The sequence below is a fragment of the Anabrus simplex genome, chromosome 13 (genome assembly GCF_040414725.1).
Source record: "Anabrus simplex isolate iqAnaSimp1 chromosome 13, ASM4041472v1, whole genome shotgun sequence".
In the NCBI taxonomy this organism is placed as follows: Eukaryota; Metazoa; Arthropoda; class Insecta; order Orthoptera; family Tettigoniidae; genus Anabrus; species Anabrus simplex.
This window is the reverse complement of record NC_090277.1, coordinates 94,094,452-94,120,737: the sequence shown is the minus strand read 5'-3', so window position 1 is coordinate 94,120,737 and position 26,286 is coordinate 94,094,452. Positions and strand designations below refer to the sequence as shown.

At 38.6% G+C, this 26,286-nt stretch overlaps 1 protein-coding gene across 1 annotated transcript in view; it reads right to left on the bottom strand.

Annotated features, from left to right (window-relative positions):
- Positions 1 to 4,364: 4,364 nt before the first annotated feature.
- Positions 4,365 to 26,286, bottom strand: part of LOC136885111 (polymerase delta-interacting protein 3) — a 30,611-nt gene continuing 8,689 nt past the window's right edge. The window contains exons 3-8 of the mRNA XM_067157568.2: positions 23,364 to 23,547; positions 19,813 to 19,949; positions 14,012 to 14,100; positions 12,461 to 12,728; positions 7,074 to 7,276; positions 4,365 to 4,714 (exon numbers count right to left, since the gene is read on the bottom strand). Of these exons, the coding sequence (XP_067013669.1) occupies positions 4,606 to 4,714; positions 7,074 to 7,276; positions 12,461 to 12,728; positions 14,012 to 14,100; positions 19,813 to 19,949; positions 23,364 to 23,547 (990 nt within the window). The 3' untranslated portion in view covers positions 4,365 to 4,605. The remainder of the gene's footprint in view (positions 4,715 to 7,073; positions 7,277 to 12,460; positions 12,729 to 14,011; positions 14,101 to 19,812; positions 19,950 to 23,363; positions 23,548 to 26,286) is intronic.

The window sequence follows — 26,286 nt, the reverse complement described above, 5'->3', positions numbered from 1 at the left end:
ATATTTTTAAAAAATGATGCGGGTATTACCGTATTTCACGGCATAATCGTCGCCACCGCGTAATCGTCGCATCCTTTATTTTCAATACAAAAATCGGACTTTAAACCTTTAATTACATAATCGTCGCACGTCCAAATTTTGTTCACTAATCTGGTTAAAAGGTAAATGGAACTGCAACGTAAGTTGCACATGAATGCGCAATTTAAATACGTGTATGGTTTATGGGCAATTTGGCAACACAGTCACGTTTGCGACATGTTGCACAACGTATAAATAAATAATACCGGTATATGTACGGCACATGGCTTACCGGTAGACTATTGGCAGTTTGACAACGTGGTCGCGAGACAGTGTACTATTTATTCACCACCTACATATTATGCTTACCGGTAGACTATCGGCAGTTTGACAACGTGGTCGCGAGACAGTGTACTATTTATTCACCCCCTACATATTATGCTTACCGGTAGGCTATCGGCAGTTTGACAACGTGGTCGCGAGACAGTGTACTATTTATTCACCACCTACATATTATGAGTTCCCATTTGAAATACGTAAGGCTGTAAGTTATCGCTTATCGGCAACGTCGCCAGGAAATACCGGCTAGGTAGATTGAATGGACCTCGAACCAGCCCTCAGATACAGGTAAAATTCCCTGACCCGGCCGTGAATTGAACCCGAGGCCTCCGTGTAAGAGGCAAGCACGCTACCCCTACACCATGGGGCCAACTCCTGTGTTATTGCGCACGAAGTGAAATCCAAGACAATAACGCAGATTTCCACGGAATTATTCAGCCGAATTATTTACGATGTCTCAGTTGTCATCGCTACTCTTATCTTACTACTACGTCATAAGTGTCCGGGCATGGGATGAAAACTTTTATCCAAGCAGTCAAGATAATTATTATCCAATGCTATTAGAGTTTTATTTTATAAACTCGTCAGTAATGTAATGTAAAATCATCAATAACTGGGAAGAAATATTAACCTAATTACCGTATGTTTAAAAGAAATTGAAAAAAATGAATGTTTGTTACTGACGTCTCGGAATACAGTCAACTATACAGTAGATCTACACCGCGCTAGCTAGAGCACCGGTTTGCGAGCTTTGCGCAAGCGCAGCAGTGTGTCGCAACCAACGAGCTAAACTGATAAATTGTTGCATGCTTCCTTGCTGCCTAACAGTATTGGCTGCTCTGGAATGGACAGATCACAGATGCATTTATTTGTTTCAGATTTACGTGATTACTGTAGACATGTGTGCGTGAGAATTTAAGTTTTTAATTTGTGTTTTGGGTGTTTGCAGAAATAATTTGTTTTAATAGTGAACAATTACGGAAAGTCATTTATATCGCAAAACATTAACGTGTGAAGCATTTATAAGCAATTATGGGTAAATATAGAAACTATTCTGCGGGCTTCAAGCTAAGCGTAATTGCCTTCGCTGAACAGCACGGGAACAGAGCTGCAGAAAGAAAATTTTCTGTGAGTGAAAAGTTGGTGCGTGACTGGCGGAAAGTAAAAAACAAGCTAAAAAGCACAAACCCTTCTAGACGCGCGTTTAGAGGTCCTAAAACAGGGAAGTTTCCTATAATTGACGAAGAAGTGTTTAGGTACGTCAGTGAAATACGTAACAATGGCTGCAGTGTATCATATGAAATGTTACAAATTAAGGCACAGGAGGTAGCGCGCAAACACAACATACCGGTAACTCAGTTTAAGGCGACTCGTGGGTGGATTAAGGGGTTCATGCGACGACACAATCTGTCAGTGCGAAGGAGAACAACACTAAGCCAAAAGTTGCCTGCTGATTACACGGACAAGATTGTAAATTTTCACCGATTTGTCATACGTTTGCGCAAGGAAACTTCGTACTTGCTTTCTCAAATCGGTAATGCCGATCAGACTCCAATCTTTTTTGATATGCCTCGCAACAGCACTATTGCGCTAAAAGGATCACGGAGTGTATTAATGAAAACCAGCGGTAGTGAGAAGTTGCGATGCGCGGCAATGCTAGCCATTACAGCTGACGGGAGAAAGTTGCCGCCTTACATCATTTTCAAGAGGAAAACGATGCCTAAGAATACACAGTTTCCCCGAGGAATTCATGTACGAGTGCAACCAAAGGGTTGGATGGACGTAGAACTCATGCTGGACTGGGTTAAAACTGTGTGGAATAGAAGACCTGGTGCACTACTAAAACAACCAGCTCTGCTTGTTTTAGATAGTTTCCGAGGTCACCTCGTGAACGAAGTGAAGCAAATTCTCACTACAAATAAGACACGACAGATAGTCATTCCTGGTGGCCTAACATCTGCTTTGCAGCCACTAGACGTATGTGTTAATAAACCCTTTAAAGACCACTTACGTCGATTTTACAACGAGTGGATGATGAGCGGCGATCAGCAATTGACGCCCGCCGGAAATATCAGGCGTCCACCCTTGGACTTGTTATGCTCGTGGGTGAAGAAAAGTTGGGATCTTATACCACCTGAACTAGTCTCCAAGAGCTTCATAAGGACTGGGATTTCGAATGCACTAGACAGTTCCGAAGATGACGCAGTGTGGCTGGGAGACGAAGAATCTGATACTGGTATTAACAGAGGCGAGGATGGCGCATCAGATAGCGAAACCTGCGATAGCGACACCGAAGATTTGGAATAAATTGCGTACCGGTAAGTCCGCATTTCACAACAAAGCGATAATTTTTTGAAAGTGTAATATTTTAACTTTAATACTCAAATTAATGGCAAATCAACTTAATACGTTCATTTTTATTTTCAGGTTGGAAAAACGTTCGCCGAATTGTTGCGAAAAATAATGAATTTTGTTTTAGACTATTTTAATTATTTTGATGTACAAACGCGAGTATTACGTGCATCTTAAATTTGTATCAAATACAATTTAGTTATAAATACATTTTTTGAGTAATACAAATACTGGTATTAAATATTCATCGTATAATGGTCGCACCCTACAATTTTTTTCGAAAATTTTGGTATAAAAAGTGCGACGATTATGCCGTGAAATACGGTATTCGCCAATGATTGAGAGTTTGTGCTATTACGAACAAGTACTATCTATAGTAGTATTCAATAGTCACCTTATTAACTTATTTGTTATCACCAACTCTCAATCACTGACAAGTTTACACAACGTAACCAATATTGTACATATTGCACATGATTTAAGTGATTTGACAGAATCTGAGGATGTTCTTGTAGAACAAAACCTGTCATTCTTTGTTTAACCCTTTGAACTTGCACGGTGGGCCACACACGAAACTACATTCTTCTCTGTATAACTCCTTTGTTGGGTTACATACGCATGAATAGCAGACACAGTAAGCTACTGCCATCTGTTGATGGCAATTTGAAGCCTTGTATTGCTATAATCTCTCTGAACCCAGGCTTTGTGGATGATTCTGTAAAGACCATGTCAAGTTTGTAAACAGACATTGCCTAGCAACACGGCATCCTTTGAGCAGCATGAGAAATAATTAGAGATATTTAGACAAAAATGATGTTAATTAGAAAATGCTCCCACTATAGCTAAGAAGTTATTCCGGAAATAATTGTGTTAGTGACTTCAGTGATGAAGACCTCGATAACAAGAAAATTATAAGAAATGCCAGTGCTGGTACTTCTAATGACGGCTGGAAAGATTACCGTGACTCGCACTTTGACTTCAAACGAATCCCGCTTACAGATACGTCTAGTTATAAACCACACCTTTTTCTTTTCAGTTATTCAAGACTGATGAGTTATTGATGGAAATTTTACGTGGAACTAGCCAGTATGCCGATATAAACATTCAGAAGTTTATGCCCCTAAATGGTTGTTCACACTTCATTTATTGTCTTCCACAGAGAAGTAACGACTGCATTTTACAGTGACGTTGACGTGAGATGGTGTTTTCCCGTAATGCATGTGCAAGAAAGCCTGGATTACATCCTGGTGAATGTTTTGAGAAGTTCCACACAAAACACAATTACCAATGAAAATGTAACTGACTGAGACAATTTCTTGGTTAAAATTTCTGAAAACTGCAGCTGAGTAATGTATTATATTTATTTTGTATTTTTTAAAATAAATATGTTGTCCATGTGTTTGTGCAGACACTTATCCCTCTGTAAGCAGCTGGAAAGGCAAGCGTTCATAGTGTGCACGTTTTCCAGCTATGTTATAGTGTTACATGTATTATAATTAGTATTTTCGACAGAGTGAAAAGCCTTGAAATTACATTAACTAAGTCAACACTGGAAAATATGGCTTTCTTCTTAACAAAACACCTCGGATATGGTAACTTTTCAACCACCCTATGTAAAATGAATGAAAAAAAAAAAAAAAAAAAAAAAAAAAAAAAAAAAAAAAAAAAAAAAAAACCTGAACAAGGTATCAAAAAACAAACTTCTCCCTCTTTCAGTCACCAAATCTCGCAACAGAACAACGGACATCGGGTTAATATCGACTACAACCAACATTCTCGAGACCAAAGTAAGAGACAATGAGGTACACTTCTTCGTTTTAATCACTTCTTTCCTGTAACCACATTATTACAACAATCATCATCTTCAGTCGAGTTCACCTCGTCTTTTTTGGCTGCTCAAGATTTGTTGAAGAGAGCTTTGTGAATCGTGCTAATGTCTGGCACAACGGAAGACTTTCCTCCAGACGGCAGCTTCATCGTGGCGCTACTTGAAGAGCGCAGGCCACTGTAACAAACAAGACAGATGTTTCGGAATGTGAAAACTGCAGAGGTGAACAAACTGAAAAGCAACCTGCACCATCACAAACGGTGAGAGATTTTAGACTGAGATCCAAACCATTTATGTTTCTATCAGAATTACGATAGATTACATATACAAAATCTTCGTTTATTTTTTTTTTAAACACATACGGTAAATGACAGATTCAGTTTTAAACGGGGAGCAACTAGTAACTTCTAACTGTTTTTCCTGTATTTTCTCTGGCATACTCCATTTTTCCTTGCAATAAATTTAGTGAGACATGGTACATAAGAGTGACGCTCTAGTATCTTTATCATAATTCTAGAATAATCACCTTGAAACACATTTTGCACCACACTGGGTACAAGCAATGTACAAAAATGGCGTCAGTAGCATACAGACTCTGTTTAGAAATGAAACTGGAATGACACAGGGGACTGTGCAGCCACCTGTTTTGTTTCTAATAGTTAAGGACGAAACTGTAAAGGAGACAAAGGAAGCGGATGGGATAGGGAAATTAAGTTATTACCTCAGTGAAACTTCGTTAAGACGTTTCTGCAAGGAACAAGGAAAAAGAACGTATTAAGCGAGAAAACTTACTAATGAATACAGTGGAACCTTGATTCTCAGTTTTTGGAGGGACCACGGAAAAAAATCGTACAACACGGGAAAAATGGATAAATCCAGGAACGAATGAACCACGGCATCAACAATTTGACTAAACATCACAGACATGAAATACGTATTATTATAATCTTACAAACACTCCTAAACCAAACCAATCTACAGCCCCAATGGGACTTCCACCTATCAAGCAACCGTTGCTCATCCCGAAAGCCTGCAGATTACAAGATGACACAGGGTCAGCGAGACGAAACCTTGCGGCCGTTATTCCTGGCTCTCTAGACCGAGGTCGCCATCTCATCATTCGATAGTTCTTCAATTAAAGGTAATCGTAGAATGAGTGAACCTGGAACCAGCTGTCATATCCAGGTAAAAATGAGTGACCTGACCGGGAATTGAACACGGGCCCTCCGGGTGTGAGGCAGGACAGTTAGATCGCGGGCCGGCTTCAAACATTAACTACCAGCACGCGATTTAAAAATCTCGAAACTTTATATTCAGTTTTACCGGGAAACAACAATCGACTACAAGTAGTTTTTAATTCGCTAATCTAATGAAATAACATTAGATACAAAAGCGCCCAACATGATGGCAAAATTCCCCCCCTTTTTTAAATCTTCCATTTTAATTTGGTCACCGGTATACAGTTCGTACTCAGTTTATGGAAATCTTGTACCGTGTAAATTAGGCCTACATCGACTTTTAAAGGTTATGGTGAACTCTAGAATATGATTTTGAATGTAAGCATCAGATCTCGAAAGTTTTCAAATGCATTATATTCAATTCTGCCCGTCTCTAATCACAATCAAATTGAAAACAGAAAAAATATCATCAAAGCTTAAGAAATTACACTTATTCGTGATGTTGAGCTCAGCTGGAAAGCGTTCTCGCTGTACAAGTCGGTACAAGTGCGAAATGCTACAAACTTTTTAAATGTAACATGCGCAAATAAAACGACTGCAGTTTTTATATCATTTTAACACAAAAACTTGCAATTCCCTGTCTTATATTAGGACCAAAACAGTAATAGGCAATCCCAAAACCTCCCATGGCTTTATGTATGTAAGGTGCAACATCTGTTCTGGTCTCGATAACAATCGTATACGATGATATTACAGCCCCATTTGTGTTAAGAAGGAGCAGTTCAATTCCTGCTGGAAAGCCCAGTGACTATACAATGCCCTGAGGGAAGTGCCGAAAACCTGTTCGGCGATACAATAGAAAATTTTTTTAAAAATAAACGTCTAACCCTGGACATAATGTAGACGTTTTGCAAGTACGAGCATTTGACGAAACTTGTTCCGTCTTCAAGTAGAGCTTCCGAAGTGCGCTCTGTCACCTTCCAATTGTGGTCACTCTCTGCTCTCTCAGCCTGAGGGAGACCCAGAACAAGGTGGAGCGATTCAATACAGAGGAAACCTGGACTGGAACAAAATTATGGGAGGAGAGAGGAAGGCGAAGAAGTGCCATAAATACCCCAACCTGGCAAAAGGAAGATGACTTATGATGCATTTTTCTCAAGTTCTGTGTGTCATTATAAGTCAACACATTACAACTTATCATTAAGTTCCAATCTGTAAATAGCCACAACAAGAAACTTAACCAACAAAACTGAACTACATTGCTCACAGCAAGCCGTCAGTCCATTACTCTTCCAACTAACGTCTCTCTTTATCAGGGACCTTATTGATATGACATTACAGAGAAACCAAACAGTTACCTGCCAATCCCTCGGCCAGTGACTGGAATGGTAGGTGGTCGAGAGTTCACCAGCATACACTTCATAGGCTGACCATCCAGCTGACGGTTGTGATACACGTCCACAGCCTGTACTGCATCCTTGTGCAGCTGGTACACCACCTCTGCAGTGCCTGGTCTGACGAGCCGTGATGTAACTAGTGGACCAATATCCTCAAACAACTCCTGTTGGAGAAAGAACATAAAGAGCAATTAAAAAAAGGTTCTTAATAGGATGGTGGCAATTTTTATTTCAAGAGTCCGAACAATGGTAATACTGATCACAGATAAAGGCAAAAGAGCTGTGACTTTCTGTGGAATCAAAGTAAATGGCTACGGAAAGGGAGTAAAATAACTCTCATATCGTCAAGATCAGAATGGAACAATTCACCAAGAGAGTTTATTTACATAATATTGGCCTCATTCCATATTGACGATGCTGAATTACAAAATTATAAGTTTGTATTCATCCTCCAATTCAATACATATTTACACCTCGCTGCGGGGGCAAAAAGGTCATGTCAAAAATTCGTACATGTTTCAACCCTATTGATGGGTTATTTTCAGTGAAAAAGTTCTCAGCTTATAACTTGACAAAGGTACAAGATGTTACAATTTTATTTTATGTTTAGTTACAATTTTTAAATACAAAGTGCAATAATCATTGTGTGATTGAAAAAATTTAATGTTCAATCTTTTGAAACTAGTTACTACAACAGTCTATAATTGCAATGTTGCGAGTTTGTAATCCAATCTAGGAGTGGAATTCTAAATGTACATATGCTGCGATACATGAAAACATGGTGCTTTTAAATCTTATGCAATGTGGTAAAACAACATAAAATATTGAGTGTGTGTTCTCTTGTCTTGTGTATAAAACTGCCATGACTTAGTAGTTTAATCTTCTTAGTACGAAGTAAAATGAATCTTGCAAATATTTCTTAATAATAAAAGCGTCAGAATGTAAAAGGAGGTTTCACAACTGCAGTAGATTCTAGAATTAATAGAGCATTGTCAATTGTCCTTGATTCAGCCTGGCAGCAAGGAAAATGTGTTTTTAACTAAATCGTGTAAGTGATATTGTTTTCAAAAATGAGGAAAACTTGCGTGTGACTACGGGCGATCTGCTGTTGGCGCTGTACTGAGTGGCAGAGCGGGAGAGAGATGAAGTTGGGAGGGGCAAGGTTTGAGGGAGGGGTCGCTGGTCTTGTGTGTTGCAAGTGGAGTGTATTAGGGTTTTGTTTACATATGATCAGAACAAAAGTGTCTAATAACAAGTTTTTCTTTATTAAGGTAAGGGTGTATTCTGCCCGAAGGCAGGTCCAAACCTCTGCAGAGGTGCGCCTGAGCCAGAGTTTACGTGCGGTAGGGTGGCCAGTTCCTTTCCGCTCCTCCATTCCCTTACCCCCACCAACAGCGTGTGGCAATCCATCCAAATGTCGACCACACCCAATGTTGCTTAACTTCGGAGATCTCACGGGACCTGGTGTTTCAACACGGCTACGGCCGTTGGCTTTCTTTATTCATCCCATTTAAATTCCGGGAAGGTTTAGAACGGAAAGATTTAAGAGACTCGGCACCAACGAACAATCTGGTATAAGAATATCAGGAGAGGTAGATAGTTTTTTGAATGGCGGAAAGAAAGTACATTCACCACTCCTTGTTGCACAATGTTGGAATGCAAAAAATCTATTTGCTGTTTACCTGACAATTAATTAACCCTCGTCAAGTGATTCCACTTTTGGTTGTAAGCATAATCAATTTTTGTGATTTTATTTTCATTGCTAACTAACAAGAACACTGGAAATATATGTAGTTAAGCATAAATAAGCCATTCACACCTAACTTCATCAGAACAGACTGCAGGTGTTCATTTATTCTGAAAGATATACCTACTCAACTGCCTGTTTTCATGCAAAAATGACACAAGACAGTAGTTTTGACTAATGTCACAAAACACTATATATTATTTTTCACCCAATAATCTTTGTGTCCTACTTCATAATTCATTATTAATAAGACAGTATAATTATTGAAACTGAAAAATGCATAGCACAACGTGTTAAAACAGGAAGCAGACAATATTTATGTTGTAAACTAGAACTGTCTGCAGTCCTGGATCCTGATTTGTGAACTCATACCATTCCATGCTTTCCTCATCACTATCATTGACTTTCTGTCAAATTCTGATGATTAATCCCACCAATAATACGTAGGTACTCATCATTTGAATCTGTCCTGTCACGTATGTTGTTCTCGTACTCACTTGCAACAATTTCACTTTTTCACCCATTATTGCTCATTTTTTAGTATTCATCAACACTATCTAGTAATTATGACTAGGGAGCAGATTTTTATGTGCTAAAAATGTGAAAAATATTTATTTTTTATGTGCTTAAAAACTTTAAAATATGTGGTAAAAAATTGAAATTATTTTTCTTTAAATATCACATAACTACTCGCACTCAAGAAGTAAATAAGTATAACGTTTTGTATTAGAATATGGTGCTACCAAACGTGCTCCTTAAGGCAAAAATGGTGTCTCTGTATGGAAACGTGCTATATGGTATATTAATTTTTGATATGCCAGAGTAGATATTATGAATGGTAATTTTTTTTTAAAAGTAGTCTCAGAATTGCAGTGAACAACAAAGGTCATCTCCAAATTGTCCATCACAAATGCATGCCGATTATCTCTAAAGAACGCCTTATACTGCGAAAACGATCGCTCTACATCACAGGAAGTCAGACGAGCATAGCTAAAGAGAGGAATGTCACCAACAATAACGCCATCAATTTCGCCAACATGAGCACCCTCTAATACATTAGAAATTTGGCACATTGTTTGAAATCCTCTGTTTTTCCTGAACAAATTTTGATATTTGACCTTTAACAGTCCCTGTACCTGCGAAGCCGGGAGTAAATCATTTATTTTCAACAGCGCGCACTTCCTTCACTGTTTTGGACAACAGGTTAGTGGATTTTTCAAGTATGTCTATAGTTTTACACAAGAAGCTTAGATTGGCAGATATAAACGCCAAATCATTTTTCAAAGAGTTGCCTTTTAGTATCTCTTGAAGAATCTCAATTAACGACGCGTCGTTTTTATCTAGCAAGTTCACAACGGATGCAAAACTTTCGAAATTGTCTGCGTAGTATACTACAGCGCTAAGCCAGGTACCCCACCGCGTAACAATAGGCAGAGGAGGAAGCAGCGCAAGATCCGGGTTTTTCTCTTTAAAGGGATCGATTCTTGAGGGTGCTTTTACGAAGACTTTTTGCCATTAGACACTAATTTATCCACTTGAGCCCGCACAGTTTCACATAACCTGTGTAGAGCATGAACAACGCAAGTTACCTCTATCTTTTTCGGAAAGCTCACAGAAAGGCCTTCAGCTGCCTTTTTCATGTAAGGAAAAGCAATACATGGTCGTATTTTATACTTTTTGGCCAAAGTAAGTGCATGGCTTCATTGAATAACCTAGCTACAGTGACATGGTTTGCAGCAAGAATTTCTTTACACGCTAGCAAATAAGAATGTTCGCAAGCAGTTTTGTCATTCTTCAACACACCAACTACATTTCCTACTTTTCTGCCACTTGAATCAGTGGTTTCGTCAATGCTCACCCACAGTTTTTTGCTATCACATACTGCCCGAATTCTCTGTAAAGTTTCTTCGTAACATTTTGGGAGATAGTTTTTTCTTAATGTGGATTTGTCTGGAGGCTCAAAATTAGTGTACTTTGTTACGAAATTTCTCAGTCCCAGATTATTTATTTTGCCAAGAGGAATGTCGGCGCAAACAAATGATCTGCACACATCTAAATAATAGCGGGAATATTTAGATGGGCCTGCATTTGAAGTAGCTGGTTCAGCTATTAGTAATTATCGCGAACGCACACGCGAAGCAGCTGCAGTATGCTTATATCCAGACAAATGCTGGGTTACTTGAGAACGTTGATCTGCACGTACTGTTTTACAACACGGTTGGCAAAATAATACTTTTTCATCGGTAGTGAAAATGCTTTTAAATTCAACTACATATTGTTGAAGATGCGATCTTGTACTCGACTTCTCTTCTGGCATTATTTTGCAGGTTACGACACACGCATTTACGGTGAATCACTGTTTCAATAAAAATAATAGCAGCGGACACTGAAGGAAATATTTCTTATAAATCCATACAAAATCACACGACCACGGGAATGATATATGGACCCGAACAGCTAACCTTATTCTTAGGAGTGATGAAATTCCACTACCTAATGGCGGGGCAATATTCTTCCGAGTCTCCCAGGTCGTAACAGAATTACGTCACCTTATCTCTCAGTGATTGCCTTTCGCTGATATTCTATAAACAAAACCCGAGAGGGCTGACTCATAAAGAGTTGGAATGACATCATGCAAGGAAACATCTTGTGCAGCAAATCAAATCGCTGTCTAAATGTAACGACGTAGCCAGTGACCAGCAAATTTTAGAACTTATGGAGGGAAGTCCATAAATATCTGAAACATTCAGATACATTATGTTAAATACACTGTTAAAAACAATATCGTAATCGTAAAATGAAAATATGAGCATTATTTTATAACACAGAAGCATTTTAAATTTTACTGATCAACAAACATTGCTGATTTATGTGCTTATTATAGATTTTCTTAAAATATGTATTTACATTTTTAAAATGTGAAAATATGTGTTTTTATGTAAAATAAGATTCAGTTTTTACACTTGGGGATGCACAATAGGAATAATGCACTTCGTAACTTGCGTTAAAACTTACGCAAAAAAAATATGTAATTACATAAAAATCCGCTCCCTAATTATGACTATTTCTGACTCATTTTGAATTCTCTTTTGTGACAATGTCTACAATAACTAAAACAACATATGCAATGTCAAGAAATTTGTTCAAGTAAAACATCGTGGAAATCGCACTTAGCAACTAAATCTTTCTTCTTTTTCATTCCAAAATCCCCGTGTTAAGGCCAACTAAGGGCCCTCTGTATTCGCTCCTGACATGTATCGTCTAATACCACAAACATAATCAAAAACATATGGTCGCAAAGGCAAGTCATTCAAAATTCTTCATAAAGACGTCTTTCGCTCTCATGGCAGCAGACGAGTTCTGAATAAACACACGCAATGCTTGGCTAAGCTTAAATAGCAGCCCTTTAGTGTTTGCCCGACAAAACTAATTAAAACTCAGCCATAAACACCCAATAGAGGTGTGTTTCCCTGCCTTCTGGAACAGTAAACCAGAACGGTAACAAATGACAAACATGCAGCCCAAACGACATCAAATTATGATGCCTGAACGTAACAGCTGCAGAATTATTATTCTTGTAACCCATTAGCTTGCTCCTCACCCGAATATCCTCCTGAGTCACGCTAGGCTGTAAGTTCGACACCACAATGCGGTGTCCAGTCGGAGCAGGAGGAGTAGCTGCAGCAGAGCTGGTAGGAGCCGACAGGATACCCATGGTACGAGGAGCCACAGGTGGCGTGTCGAGCCGAGCTTTAAGTTCCGAACTCATCCTGCCTGGAAGCTGCAAAGTTCCAGCGCTACTTGCCAGGCCACCACGACGCCAAGGAGCAATACGCCTCAACCGCTCCTCTTCGTCCGAGTCGTCCATCCTACAAATAAAACGTAGCAATGACAAAAGGTGAAAAACGGAAATTATGTTCAATTCAGGGAAGGGAAGAACAGCATAGTATTTCATGACTAACAAGAGCAGATTATTAAGAGCTGATGCAGATTACATCATACCATACTTTTTTCTTCTCTTTTTACAATTTACTTTACGTCCTATGGCAACTGTGGGATAGGAAAGGGCTAGGTGCGGGAAGGAAGCAACCGTGGCCTTCATTGAGGTACAGCCTGATGTGAAAATAGGAAACCTCAGAAAATCATCTTCAGGGCAGCTGACAGTGGGGTTCGAATTTCTGGTTTTAGTCACTATGTAGTATGGCTTACCCTCAATCACCAGGCCTTCTGCCCCATTAGGTTTTACGACAAGTCATGTCACAAAATCACATGAGGTGTTTGGCATCTCATTTCATTTTGTTCTCGGCCTTTCGATTAACCTTTTGTTTTCCCTTTTCTTGGTCATGTAGTACGAGCTTCGATTCCCGTTTTCTTCTGGATACTTCGATCCGTATTTTGTGTGGGGGCTCCCCTATTTAGTGAGGGTGGGGAGTGTCGCATGGTATATGAGTTAGTGAGCTCTTGAATGTAATTAGAGGTATCCGATGTGAATTCTTGGTCTGTTCGGCCACAGAACAATGAGGCTGTAGTTCAGGGTTCGAGATCCACCTGGCATGTAGTCATCTGAAATTCAGAGTTTGATTCCCTTCTTACTGTAACTTGTTTTGGAAGCTCTAGCTTCTTTTTCCATATTTAAACAAAGTTTAAGGTTCAATTACCCCTCTGAAATGGTAACCTCATTAATAACAGTCTCATTCACTTAACATTCCTGACTTAAAAGTCGTTTGTTCTAAAATGGGAGCTTCCTCTCCTCCGTTAAAGGATATGATATTGTAAATATTCTTTCCATAGTCTATATTCTATTTTATTATACTGTTAAAATGTTACTGTGGTTTTGAAGTGAGAGAAGAAATTATCATTTTGAAAATACATTCTAAAATTGAAATTATCTTGGTGCGGTTTTGTCCAGTGCCTAGGCCCTGCAGTTTCTTCCTCTCTACTCCAAGGTTAACAGTTTTCAATGTGTTTTTCAACATTTTACTGCATACTGGCAGGAGCTGGACATGGGGAAATGAAAATGATGATTAGCATACATATTTTGGTAATTTCAGGCACATAATTATTCGAAGCCTGATCATCAGCAATGGTGGATACAGAAATAGTGATAACATACAGAAACATCACCACTTTTAATCTAATAACAATGTCTCACCTTGAATGTGTAAGAGCAGTTCCTCGTATGCTGCCGTGATCTTCAAAGGGCCAGTCGTCCCTGTCGGTTAGATGTGTTGGAAGATGTTTCTGTGAACAAATATGACAAATCTAGAAACAAACAAAACAGAAAAAGAGCAATCTATCTTCAAAACAGATTTTTAAAGAGAGTTATGCCCGTTGTACACCATCAAATTTTTCTTTCAGTTCAATACTTCACAGGAAAAATGGTCAATTCTTGACGAAGATTGTTCAACATCCCTGAAGGTTTGATGAGATTTGAAAAGATTTGGCAAGGTTTAATATAATTTTGTTTTAAAATGGAGGAAAGGCAAGAAGCAGTTATGGTTTTGAAAAGACAGAAGAAATTATCATTTTGAAAATACGTTCTAAATTTGAAAATTTTTGGTGCGATTTTGGACTAACAGTGAGATATATTCTTTTTAAAAAAAATGAGAAACTCACCATAAAACATAAATGACATGGGGAAAAGGTTAATGTGGATACCTTCAACATAATGTTTGCAATGTATTTATTGCCATAATAGAAGTTATGCTGTACTGCATTTACTCTCATGAATTAAATAAAAATGATAGTAATGAAATGGAAATCCATACCTTTTTACTTGAAATTTTGATGATGACTGTTGTTTAAAGGGGCCTAAAACCTAGGTCATCAGCCCCTAATGACACAAGGTGCAACGAAATTAAAATTAAAACTTCAAATGTATCCACTGACTTGAATCTAAAACAAAATTAATGATAATGAAAAACGATTGGTTTTGTTTCAGAATCAGTGGATCAAATTCACAATGCCTTAATTACTGAGATGATGCTCATTATCTAAAGGGGTCCAAAATCCAGGTCACCAGCCCCTCACAATGGTACTAATTACTGGTAAAGCAGAACCATGGGGGCCCTTCTACAGCGGTACTAATCACAGCTAATGTACACCCATTGCATGTCGCTCACAATGGCACCACTCACAGGATGGTGTTCCCGCACATAGCGGGAAAACATATTACGAATTCCATAATAATATGCGAAGATCATCATAAATCTAACACTGCTGATAGTGTTTACGTATAGGTTACTGTACGGTCCACTTCCGTGAGATATCGTTGCAAACTCCACGAACGCTGCTGTTTTCTTCATTTTATTGGAGCCCACTGACTATAGGCAGAGACGTGGCTCATACTCAGCAATTAATACACACACACACAACATTCCTTGGCCATGGAGACGGAGCCATTTTTGTTTTTTTGATTCCTAGCGGCAGAGTGCATATCGTTAATATTCTAATTCTATTGGTCAATTCTGTCAAAGACTTGGCAATTCCTTGACCAATTAGAATAAGTTCTAATTCACTGTCACGACTTACTGCAAACAATTTGACAAGTAAACTTGTAAAGTATTGAAAATTCTTGTGAAGTCCTGAAATTGACAAAAATTTGAAGGTTTACAACAGGCTTCAGATGGGGGCGGTGCGATTAGAGCAGTGGCCGACTTGCTAGCTTTCCACACCAAGACGCCTGAGGTTCAATTCCAGATTGGAATTTTCACTGGAAAAAATCATGGGGCATCCAAAAGGGTGTCTCGTTATAAAAACCCAGGCCAAACCAAAATGAGTCGGATGGCTCTGGCAACCCTAAAATACAATGGCATTTGGTTCAGAGAGACTCGGGTTTGATTCTCCACCAAGCCTGGGATTCTAACTGCACACTTGTTTTCTTCTCATTTTGATTTATGTCGGACTGACACAGACAATCTTATGATGACAGTGGGATAGGAAAGGGCTAGGAGTGGGAAGGAAGCAGCCATGGCCTTAAGGTACAGCCCCAGCATTTACATAATCATCATCCATTGCTAAATGGTTAGCGTGCTGGCCTTTGGTCACAGGGGTCCCGGGTTCGATTCCTGGCAGGGTCAGGAATTTTAACCATAATTGTTTAATTCCGCCAACATGGGGGGGGGGGGGGGGGCTGGGTGTATGTGTCGTCTTCATCATCATTTCATCCACATCACGACGCGCAGGTCGCCTATGAGGGTCAACTCAAAAGACCAGCATCTGGCGAGCCGAACTTGTCCTCGGACGCTCCTGGCACTAAAAGCCATGAAATGAAATGTCGTATGGCTTTTAGTGCCGGGATATCCCAGGACGGGTTCGGCTCGCCAGGTGCAGGTCTTTCTATTTAACGCCCGTAGGCGACCTGCGCGTCGTGACGAGGATGAAATGATGAAGACAACACATACACCCAGCCCCCGTGCCGTAGGAATTAAGGTTAAAATCTTATATATAAATAATATGAGTAAATTTTTTTTTGCAAGTTGCTTTACGTCGCACCGACACAGATACGTTTTAGGGTGACGATGGGACAGGAAAGGGCTAGGAGCGGGAGTGAAGCGTCCGTGGCCTTAATTAAGGTACAGCCCCAGCATTTATTGGTGGGAAAATGGGAAACCACGGAAAACCACCTTCAGGGCTGCCGACAGTGGGGTTCGAACCCACTCTCTCCTAAATACTGGATACTGGCTGCACTTAAGCAACTGCAGCTACCGAGCTCAGAAATATGAGTAAAGAAGTGGAATCAGTGATAGGGCTTTTTGCAGATGATGTCATTCTGTATAGAGTAATAAATAAGTTACAAGATTGTGAGTAACTGCAAAATGATGTCAATAATGTTGTGAGATGGACAGCAGGCAATGGTATAATGATAAACAGGGTTAAAAGGTGAGGTTGTGAGTTTCACAAATAGCAGAAGTCCTCTCAGTTTTAATTACTGCGTCGATGGGATGAAAGTTCCTTTTGGGGATCATTGTAATTATCTAAGTGTTAATATAAGGAAAGATCTTCATTGGGGTAATCACATAAATGGGATTGTAAATAAAAGGTACAGATATCTGCGCATGGTTATGAGGGTGTTTAGGTGTTGTAGTAAGGATGTAAGGAGAGGGAATATAAGTCTCTGGTAAGACCTCAACTAGAGTATGGTTCCAGTGTATGGGACCCTCACCAGGATTACTTGATTCAAGAACCGGAAAAAATTCAAGGAAAAGCAGCTCGATTTGTTCTGGGTGATTTCTGACAAAAGAGTAGCGTTACAAATATGTTGCAAGGTTTGTGCTGGGAAGAACTTGGGAGAAAGAAGACGAGCTGCTCGACTAAGTGGTATGTTAAGAACTAGTGTTAGGTTTAATGGTCCATCCAATCAAAACACTTTACAAGTGAGAACTATTTAATATAAAAATATTTAACCATACTTTTGAACATGTTTCTTGTCATTCAAAATCAAAAAATCAAAATCTCTTTATTTGCAAATGAGGTGTCTACCTCGGTGGCAAATGGTACACTAAAATACATTATTGTCAAGCACTAAATATTAAATTAACAAGAGAAGAAAATTTTTCCTATAATACAATATTATACAATTTACGCTAACAATGTTTTCTATTAACACACAGCTCATCCTTAATAAATTTATATTGTTTACAAAATTCTAATTATAATATCTCCTGTACTACTTACAAATATAGTCAACTGATATACAGTATGTGGAATTGCTTCAAATGATACTATAAAACTGGTATAACATTAATATTTACATTGCATTTATTTATGTACTTTTTTTTTTTTTTTTTTACCCGTTCTGGATCCTAAGTAGCATAACGACCTGCTGCGTCTTAACCAGAGCCCCTTTTGCCACCACTTTTCAGAGTTCCTGAAGGGCCTTCACAGCTACCGTAGCGGTCCCAGGGCCCTCGAAGTCCCCACTGTACTTCACCCCTACAGGCAGTCTCCTACTTTGGCTGTCCAAACTCCTTAGACCAGGGGATGGAATTAATTTATTCACACACATTTTTTTTATTTACAACAACCTGCACCGGTCGAATGCCCTCTAACACTTCATTTATTTTCTCTGTTGCTGTTTATTCTCTTCTTGAATATCTGTACAGATTTTGGAAAAGGATCAAACACTACCGCTGGTAAACTGTTCCACTCCTTCACACCCTTCCCAATGAATGAAAATTTACCCCAATCACTTCTGCTAAAATTCCTTCTAATTTTATATTTGTGGTCAGTCCTGCCGATATAATTATTTTCCAACTGAAGCCTCTCACGGATATCTCCCCATGCTTCTTCTCCTGTATAGGCTCTATATAATCCTGTAAGTCTAGTTTTCTCCCTTCTCTTACTTAAAGTTTCCCACCCAAGTTCCTTTAACATTTCTGATACACTACTCTTTCTCCTGAAATCCCCTGTTACAAATCTTGCTGCTTTCCTCTGCACACTATCTATTTCTTTTATTAGGTATTCTTGGTGAGGATCCCAAACACTGTTTGCATATTCCAATAATGGACGAACCATACTTAAGTAACTTTTTTCTTTTAATTTCTTTCATTTGAGACTTCTTCAGCCATAACATCTTGTAGCAGATTACAATGCTCATTGTTGCTGTCTATCTAATGATTTAAAAATGGAAGAACCCATGTCCTTTAAGAACTGTTTGAGAATACACAAATATACACATTATTTACATAAGTGTCCACCCTTACTTGCAAAACATTTTTAACTTCAATGTTAAAATTTGAATGACATTTCTTGAAATTATGACATGAAGTGCTAGTAGCTGGTAAAGTGTACTAAGTGAGGAAGATTTGAATTCTGGCCTCAAAATAGGAAAATGGGACCAAATCCACATAAGAATAGTTGAAAGCTTTAATTCATTTGGAAATTTCTTTCGAAAAATAAGCTATTTGTGGTAGAAGGAATCTAATGCTTCTGAGATAGCCTGTCGTATGGCAAAGATCTGCACTGTATGACCACCATATTGGTAGCTTAATTCTTATGCTTTTTTTTTTTTTAAGACAAGGTCATCAAAGTTGGTGAAACTCCTAATAGCTGGTTCATATCTGAGCCTCGCCCTGACATGCTTCTCGCTACTGCAGCTTTTAGTTGGTACTTGCTGGTAAAAGCGAGAGCTCATCTGCACTCTATTTGTCACCTCCTATGTGGCTAGTGTATCTCGAGACATTACAGTGCCGATGTATGTAAAGTTTTGGATGGTTTCCTAGTATGATGTTTGCATTTACCTGAACACGGAAAACCATCTTCAAGGCTGTCGACAGTGGAGTCTAACTGCATACAGTTAATTTCTCTGGCTCAGATATTGGTTAAAGAGAAAGGCTGAACATAGTAAACGGCTAGTGAGCAGAGAGTGCAGCAGAAAGAAAACATGGCAAACATGAAAACGCAAAAGGACACAGACCAATTTCTTAGAATCATACTGTATATTATGATATTCTTGGAGTTATCTATTTACAGACCTACTAATAAATAGTGTATAACTTTTATACCAGGTTTATGTGCAATTTGTCACTGAAATGGCGTATGGCTTTTAGTGCCGGGAGTGTCCGAGGACAAGTTCGGCTTGCCAGATGCAGGTCTTTTGATTTGACTCCCGTAGGCGACCTGCACGTCGTGACGAGGATGGAACGATGAAGACGACGCATACACCCAGCCCCCGCATCAGCAAAATTCACCAATTACGGTTAAAATTTCCGACCCCGCTGGGAATCAAACCCGGGACTCTGTGGCCAAAGGCCAGCACACTAACCATTTAGCCATGGAGCCGGACAATTTGTTACTAATAAACCGTGTATAAGCCTGCTATGTATCCATCTGTTATAGTTAGATAGAATATTAGTCTGAAATGTACAATCAAAGAAATTGAGAACTTTATAAGGAGCAATACTGGTTTTGAAAAGTCAGTGGAAAACCAAAGACATCTTCAGTGGCACTCACCTGTGATGGCAAAGTGTGAGTGATGATCTTGAGACTGGTTGGCTGAGTTGCAGTTCTCCGCAGACTGCCAACTGAGCTCGACAGCAAGGTGGGCTGTCGGAGAATCGGGTCACCCAAGTCATCAGGTGATGGTGGATCTTTGAGCACAAGATAAAAGTCAGCATAAAGATAAACTACTGAAATGATATCATTGGATACATACATAGGTACTTAAATTCCAGTATTTCTCTTGTTGCCCTGACTACCCAGCATATTATAAGCTCAAGTATAATGATCAGTGTTCAGCATCGCCTGCATTACACAGGGTTTATTTTAGGCTTCGACGTGACCTGGCAGATCTAGTTTACACAAATATTCCATGCATGCAGTAAATCCTCATTAGTTCGAAGTTGTTGGGATGCTAAAATCGGACTTCGAATTAACCAGCGTATCGTAATTCACAAATGCCAACCCTTGCCACATCAAAAGATATTCGAAGACCTGTACTGCATGCAATTAACCTTGATTCACAGTTTAAACCTTTCAACTGCCTTGTAAAAATCTATTCCCGAAATGTATCCAACAAGGTGCACTTATATTATTAGAAAATAATGCACTTGAATAAATCACTGGCAAACATAACCTCAGGCATCGAAAAGGAAAAAACTGCACGATTCAAAGACGAGGACAAATTATGCTGACTCCCTCCTGAATGCATTTTAGATGTCCTGTACTTGCACGGAAAGTGTCCGACGCTCTTAAAACATCGTGGCTTATCGAACTTCCCTATGATGAGGGAAAGAAGCCTCTCCCTTCCGTGTGCATTGCAACACAGTGCAATGACCCTCCTTGTACGATTTCCCGGTTGGCACTTCCCTCCTATAAAACCATAAGTCCATCTGGGCTCGGCATTAAAATAAACCAATGCAGTTTCATCGGCATTGACAATATTCGGTGCGTACGAATTGATTATACCAGCCACGCTTTTTCGCCAACTGTCGGCATCGCCGGTGTTCGCGGATTCTGCTTCTCTGCAAACTGGCTGGTAAGGTATATTATGGTGTTCCTTAAAACGCTGAATACAAAAGAATTAAGATTTTACTCTAACTTAGCAAATATGAAGCACACTGAAGAGAAACCGAAGTGAGTGAAAATATTGAAATTTACCCCAGCACGTTCCGGAAGACACGTGCTATCATGACACGAATAAATTTCAAATTTAAATTACTCTGAAAAAAAAAAAAAAACACGATTCTTTTAAATATAAAGGCAGTTTTGAATTAAAAGTCTGAATCTTGGTAATGGGATTAACATTATTCTTCGAATTACGAATTATCCGTATTTCAAATTAAACAATTTAAATAACATGCAAAACCGTACCTCATGTTTCCGGGAACGAGAGCTTCTTCAAATTAGGCGGGACTTTGAACTAACCGATTTCAAATTATCGAGGTTCTACAGTATTTTTCTCCGAAGTTGGTACCAAAAACTGCAGGTGCACACATTATTCAGAATAAGGTTGTTACTGCCCTTGTAATATCTGAATCCCATTTCAGTGTTATACGTGGCATCAGTTACCTAGTTAGATGAGAGGTTAAGTATGACTGCAAGTGCAGTGAGATCTTGTCACTTGCCCATTGCTGAAGAAATCCTTGCAAGTGCAGTAAGATCTCGTCACTTGCCCATGGCTGAAGAAATCCTTTGTGTTATTCAAGCTGCACAGAATACGGGAAATCATGTAGAAACACTAGCAATTAAGAATGAGTTAACTGGAAAATTTATAATTTGTAATAATGGACCATTTATATTGGAATTATTAGTAAAACCTGCATAGGATTAGATTCAGCTACCACTGGTAAAAAAATATTCTTCACGAAATGTGGGATCACAAATTTGCTTCTCGACGGAACTGAGAATGTAATTTTTCTTTTACATTTTGCTTTATGTCGCTCAGATTATTCAATGGCATGGATTATTCTCGTATATAAGGTATTAAAAATATGACGAGATATTTACCGAGTTTCCATCAATACTTGTATGGTACTTCCAATACTGATAACTCAATATTGTTGACAAAGTGGCTACTAAGTTTCCTAATAATCAAACAAATAGTCATATAGTTGAACCCTTTTTTAACAAACCTCAGGAGGATCTGATTTCTGTTCCTTAAGGAAGGGGTTTCCTTAAAAGGTAGTATGTATATCAAATGAAATCACAATGTAATTGTGTCCTAAGCCTATTTTATGGTCATAATGAGCTGAATATTTTGGCAAGGGCAGGTAGAAGCTATCAGCCTTACGTACGCACATACACTCCATCGAGTGTGGCGTTATTCTTTCATCGGTACAGCTACAAGTAGTGACCTAGTGCATACATCCTGCTGAGAGATGGCACCGAAGAGGATTTAATGGCACTACCTTAAGCCTCACACCCCAGGATTGCACGAGCAGGTTGGGATTCAATCAAATGGTGACATCACACTATCAAGCCGATAGATATATCGATCATTGCCGCCTGTGGAAGTCAAGTGCCATGTTCAATAGATATAGAAAAAAAGTATGCTCAATTATATATCACTCACAAATTTCCGTTACAAAAAAGCACATGTTTACAAATCCATGAAAAATCTGTTCCTCAAATTTTCCGATCAGAGAAATTCATAAAAATTGGTGGTTTTGTCAGGATTTCTGAAAATGTTTGTTAAAAATGGGACTTTGTTAAAAAACAACATTAAACATTAAAAAGAATTTTACCTTATCTAATGTTTAAGAAAGAGACATGATTTTAAAATATGGTTTGTTTAAACACAGACTTCAATACTCTAAGGGTCAAATAACAGTATTAAATGGCTGCATAATACCTACAGTTATGTTCAAGACAATGGGTTTGTTATGTTAGACACACTTTACAAAAGAACATTTTTTATTACGTCCTCCTGTTCAATACATGTATCCATCTTTTGATGGAGTGATTTTTAATCAAACATGTTCTGGCTCATTTTGAGCCATCTTAAAAATATTAAAAGCTATATGAATTGATGTTAAAAGTGTGCCATTAAAACTAATGAGAGAATATATAAAAACAAGTGAGAGACGATGAATCTAAAACATTACATGGTTGTGGCAAGGTTGAAAACCTCTCAGTCTAAAAGTTCTGTATGCCACTCTAAAACGAGAACTAAATCACAAATTAAAACATAAGAACAGTCTATCTTCAATGAGTCACATGCTCATGTAGTCTAGAGGGCAACAGAAGTTGCTCCATCAAACATGTATTGAACAGAACGTAATAAAAACTTTTCTTTTCTAAAGTGAAAACCGTCAATAGGGAATGATACTAATATCTTACAAGGTCAGACACAGTAGATTATGGGAGGAAAAGAGGAGTGTTCTCTTAACACAGCAATAATTTACTTGAGATTTCTGGTGATGGGAGGATAAGAAAGATCTAGCTAGGACTATGTAGTTAATGGCCATTGCTTTAAGGTACAGTTACACCGTTTGAAAGCAAGTTTTGTGATATCAGCAGAATAAGGCAGGTAATTTAGAAGACACAGAATTCTGTGTGCTTACCATCATCCAAGTCCAGGTCAATGGGTAACCCTCGGCCAGTAGTTGTGCGCTCCAGTCTACTCGTCACTTGCCTTTCACTTGATATAGTGGGACGTTTATTTGTGCTTAAAGTGATTTGTCCATTTCGTCCTGTCCGACGAGTGATATTCATCCCTGTCCGAGGCAGTTTGGAGCCTAAATTGCCCTGCACAAAACCAAAGCAACATAAAGAATATATTTCAACTGCAACTAATCCAGACCAATGGTTTTCATACTCATTAGACCAGTGATCTTGATACAGAAAGAAATTAATTCATGTTTTATCCACTCTTGAACACAGAATGTGCTGCTATGAAGTGTGTATTATTATATTTTAGAATATTTAATCTATTATATTAAAAGAGTTCACTAAAAACAGCTTTGGCAAATCAGTCTGTCCATTCTACTGGCCCAATATGCTTGATTTTTGTTTTATTCTCTTCGGAATTACCTGCCGTTGAATCATGAAACATTGATAGGTCTCCAAGTTCAGCCAACTTTGAGCAATCATAAAATCAAATCATTAAATGATCACTCCAATAATTGCAGGTGAAGGCTTATGCTAATCCGCAATACATTCTGTACTCAACAGGCTGCTTCGCGACAAACACTTTCATTAATATTCTGATATATGTGATTTACATCCTTAGCCATATAAAGTTAAAAACTTCATGATTGTTCCATATTGAATAGAGAAATAAGAAGATGTACAATATTATAGGGAAGGATCCACCTTTCAATACTCCGTAGTAAGTTGAACTAAAAAGTAGTTACAACCTGTTTATTGGGACCGGTTTCAACACATTTCAAGTGTCATCATCAGCCAATTAGCGAAGATGATGACACTTGAAATGTGTTGAAACCGGTCCCAATAAACAGGTTGTAACTACTTTTTAGTTCAACTTACAACGGAGTATTGAAAGGTGGATCCTTCCCTATAATATTGTACATCTTCTTATCCTTAGCCATATTTGATTACTACCTGTCAAGCCTCTGATCATGGAAGAATAATAATCCCTGCTAGATAGTCTTTGATTCTATAACCTTTCCCAGCTTCCAAATATATTCAACAGATGGTTGAGTGTTCCTAATAACTTACATGCTGCTAAGAGAAAGAAGTCTACGTACAAACAGATCCCCCTTCATGAAGTACGCCTTACAAGTTAGACATTATCTGGGAAAACGTATCACAGGATAAGCTAGCTGCATTAGAAAGAATGAAGGCCATATAGCTTTAAAAAAGTTCTCTGTCTGGCAAAAAACACTCCTTCGAGACTAACCTAGGAGCTCTTCTTTTCTTCACGGGGACTCTAAATGTTAGTTCCAAATTAGAGTCGACCTCTAAGATCTTTTGCTACCATGTTTTTCCTTCGTTCCCACCTAGATATACCTGCTCCCTTCACAAAGCTGCAGGTTGTTCTTATTGGGTCCTCTTGTATTTTTTCTCTCCCTCTTCACCTGGTAGTCCTAGAGTGGAGAGGACAATTCTACCCAGCGCCTCACATTCATAAAGTGTGTGTTCAGCTGATTCCTCTGCTTCATTGCATTTCCTTCATATGTTGTCTCTTATTACTCCAATTCTATGTATGTGTTTTCCAGATGGCAGTGTCCTGTCAACAGTCCTACTACCCATCTTATATTTTCTCTGATGAGTTTCAACAGTTTTTTAGTATGCTCCTTGTTTGGTCCTTTTATCAGTTCCTTTACAAGCCTGCATCCTGGAGAAATTTTCCAGTTTTCCATTTGTTTCTTTTGTACCCATTTTCCTATGTAGTGTCGGGCTTGTCCATAGGAAATCCTGCATACAGGTTCTGGGCCTACAAAATGTGTTTCTGCCCCTTTCCTGGCCAGTTTATCTGCCTTTTCATTTCCTTCAATACCTGCACGCCTTGGTACCCATATCATTTTGACAATGCTGTACTTTGAAAGCTTCAGGAGAAGTGAATTCTGACAATTCAGACAATTCTGGATATTATCCGGACTGCCTCTAGTGCCTTAATGGCCACTTGGCTGTCCGTAAAAAAGAAAATGTTCTTATTCCTACAGTTCATTTTCAGATTTTCTTCAAGACATGTTGTGATAGGTAACCTATAAGCTCACAAGACAACAGTTTTATAGAGAAGAACTGTGATTAAAAATGCCATTGCCTTCTACTATACAATACCAAGCTTTACATCAAGAACTGCAGGATTAAAAAAAAAAAAAAAAAAAAAAGCAAATATATGGAACGATTTTTACCAAACAAATGGCATGAAGGGGGCAGAATGGATAAATTCTGACTACGAACTGCAGCATACCATAATGCACTTCTTATTAAATGTTCATAAAACCATCGCAAAAGACAGGCAAAACAATACGACTATGACAGGCATATCAAGACGAGTTATCTGATCTATTTATAATGAATGCTGTGGAGCAGCGCACGGGTCCACCGGTTAATTATTAATTCACTAACATTCATTAGAGAGTCCCTAAAACCTAAAATATTTCCACAACAGTCTAAAATACAATAATAAACAATTATGGTTGCAAGTGGACCAATGAGATGACAGCGTGACGGTAACAATAAACCTTGAACGAATACATAACACATGCGCGCGCACACACCTAAAAGACTTCCCAATCTTCATTATATAAATTACATGACATAAGAAAGTACAGCAATTCAAACTCCTTAAAAATTATGTACTCATTCTTCAATTTGTTAATGCCACTCACAAATCAGTCAAGTAAAGATATTTCATGATCAAGATTTTTATTTATAAACCTGTTTCATGCGGTTTTACTTTGAGAGTATCAAATGGTCTAATTAAAAAGAAAAACTACATGTGAGCTGAGGTGGAAAAGCGGGAGACTTAAATGAATTGACTTCTTGCTATTTGTTTTACGTTGCACCGACACAGAT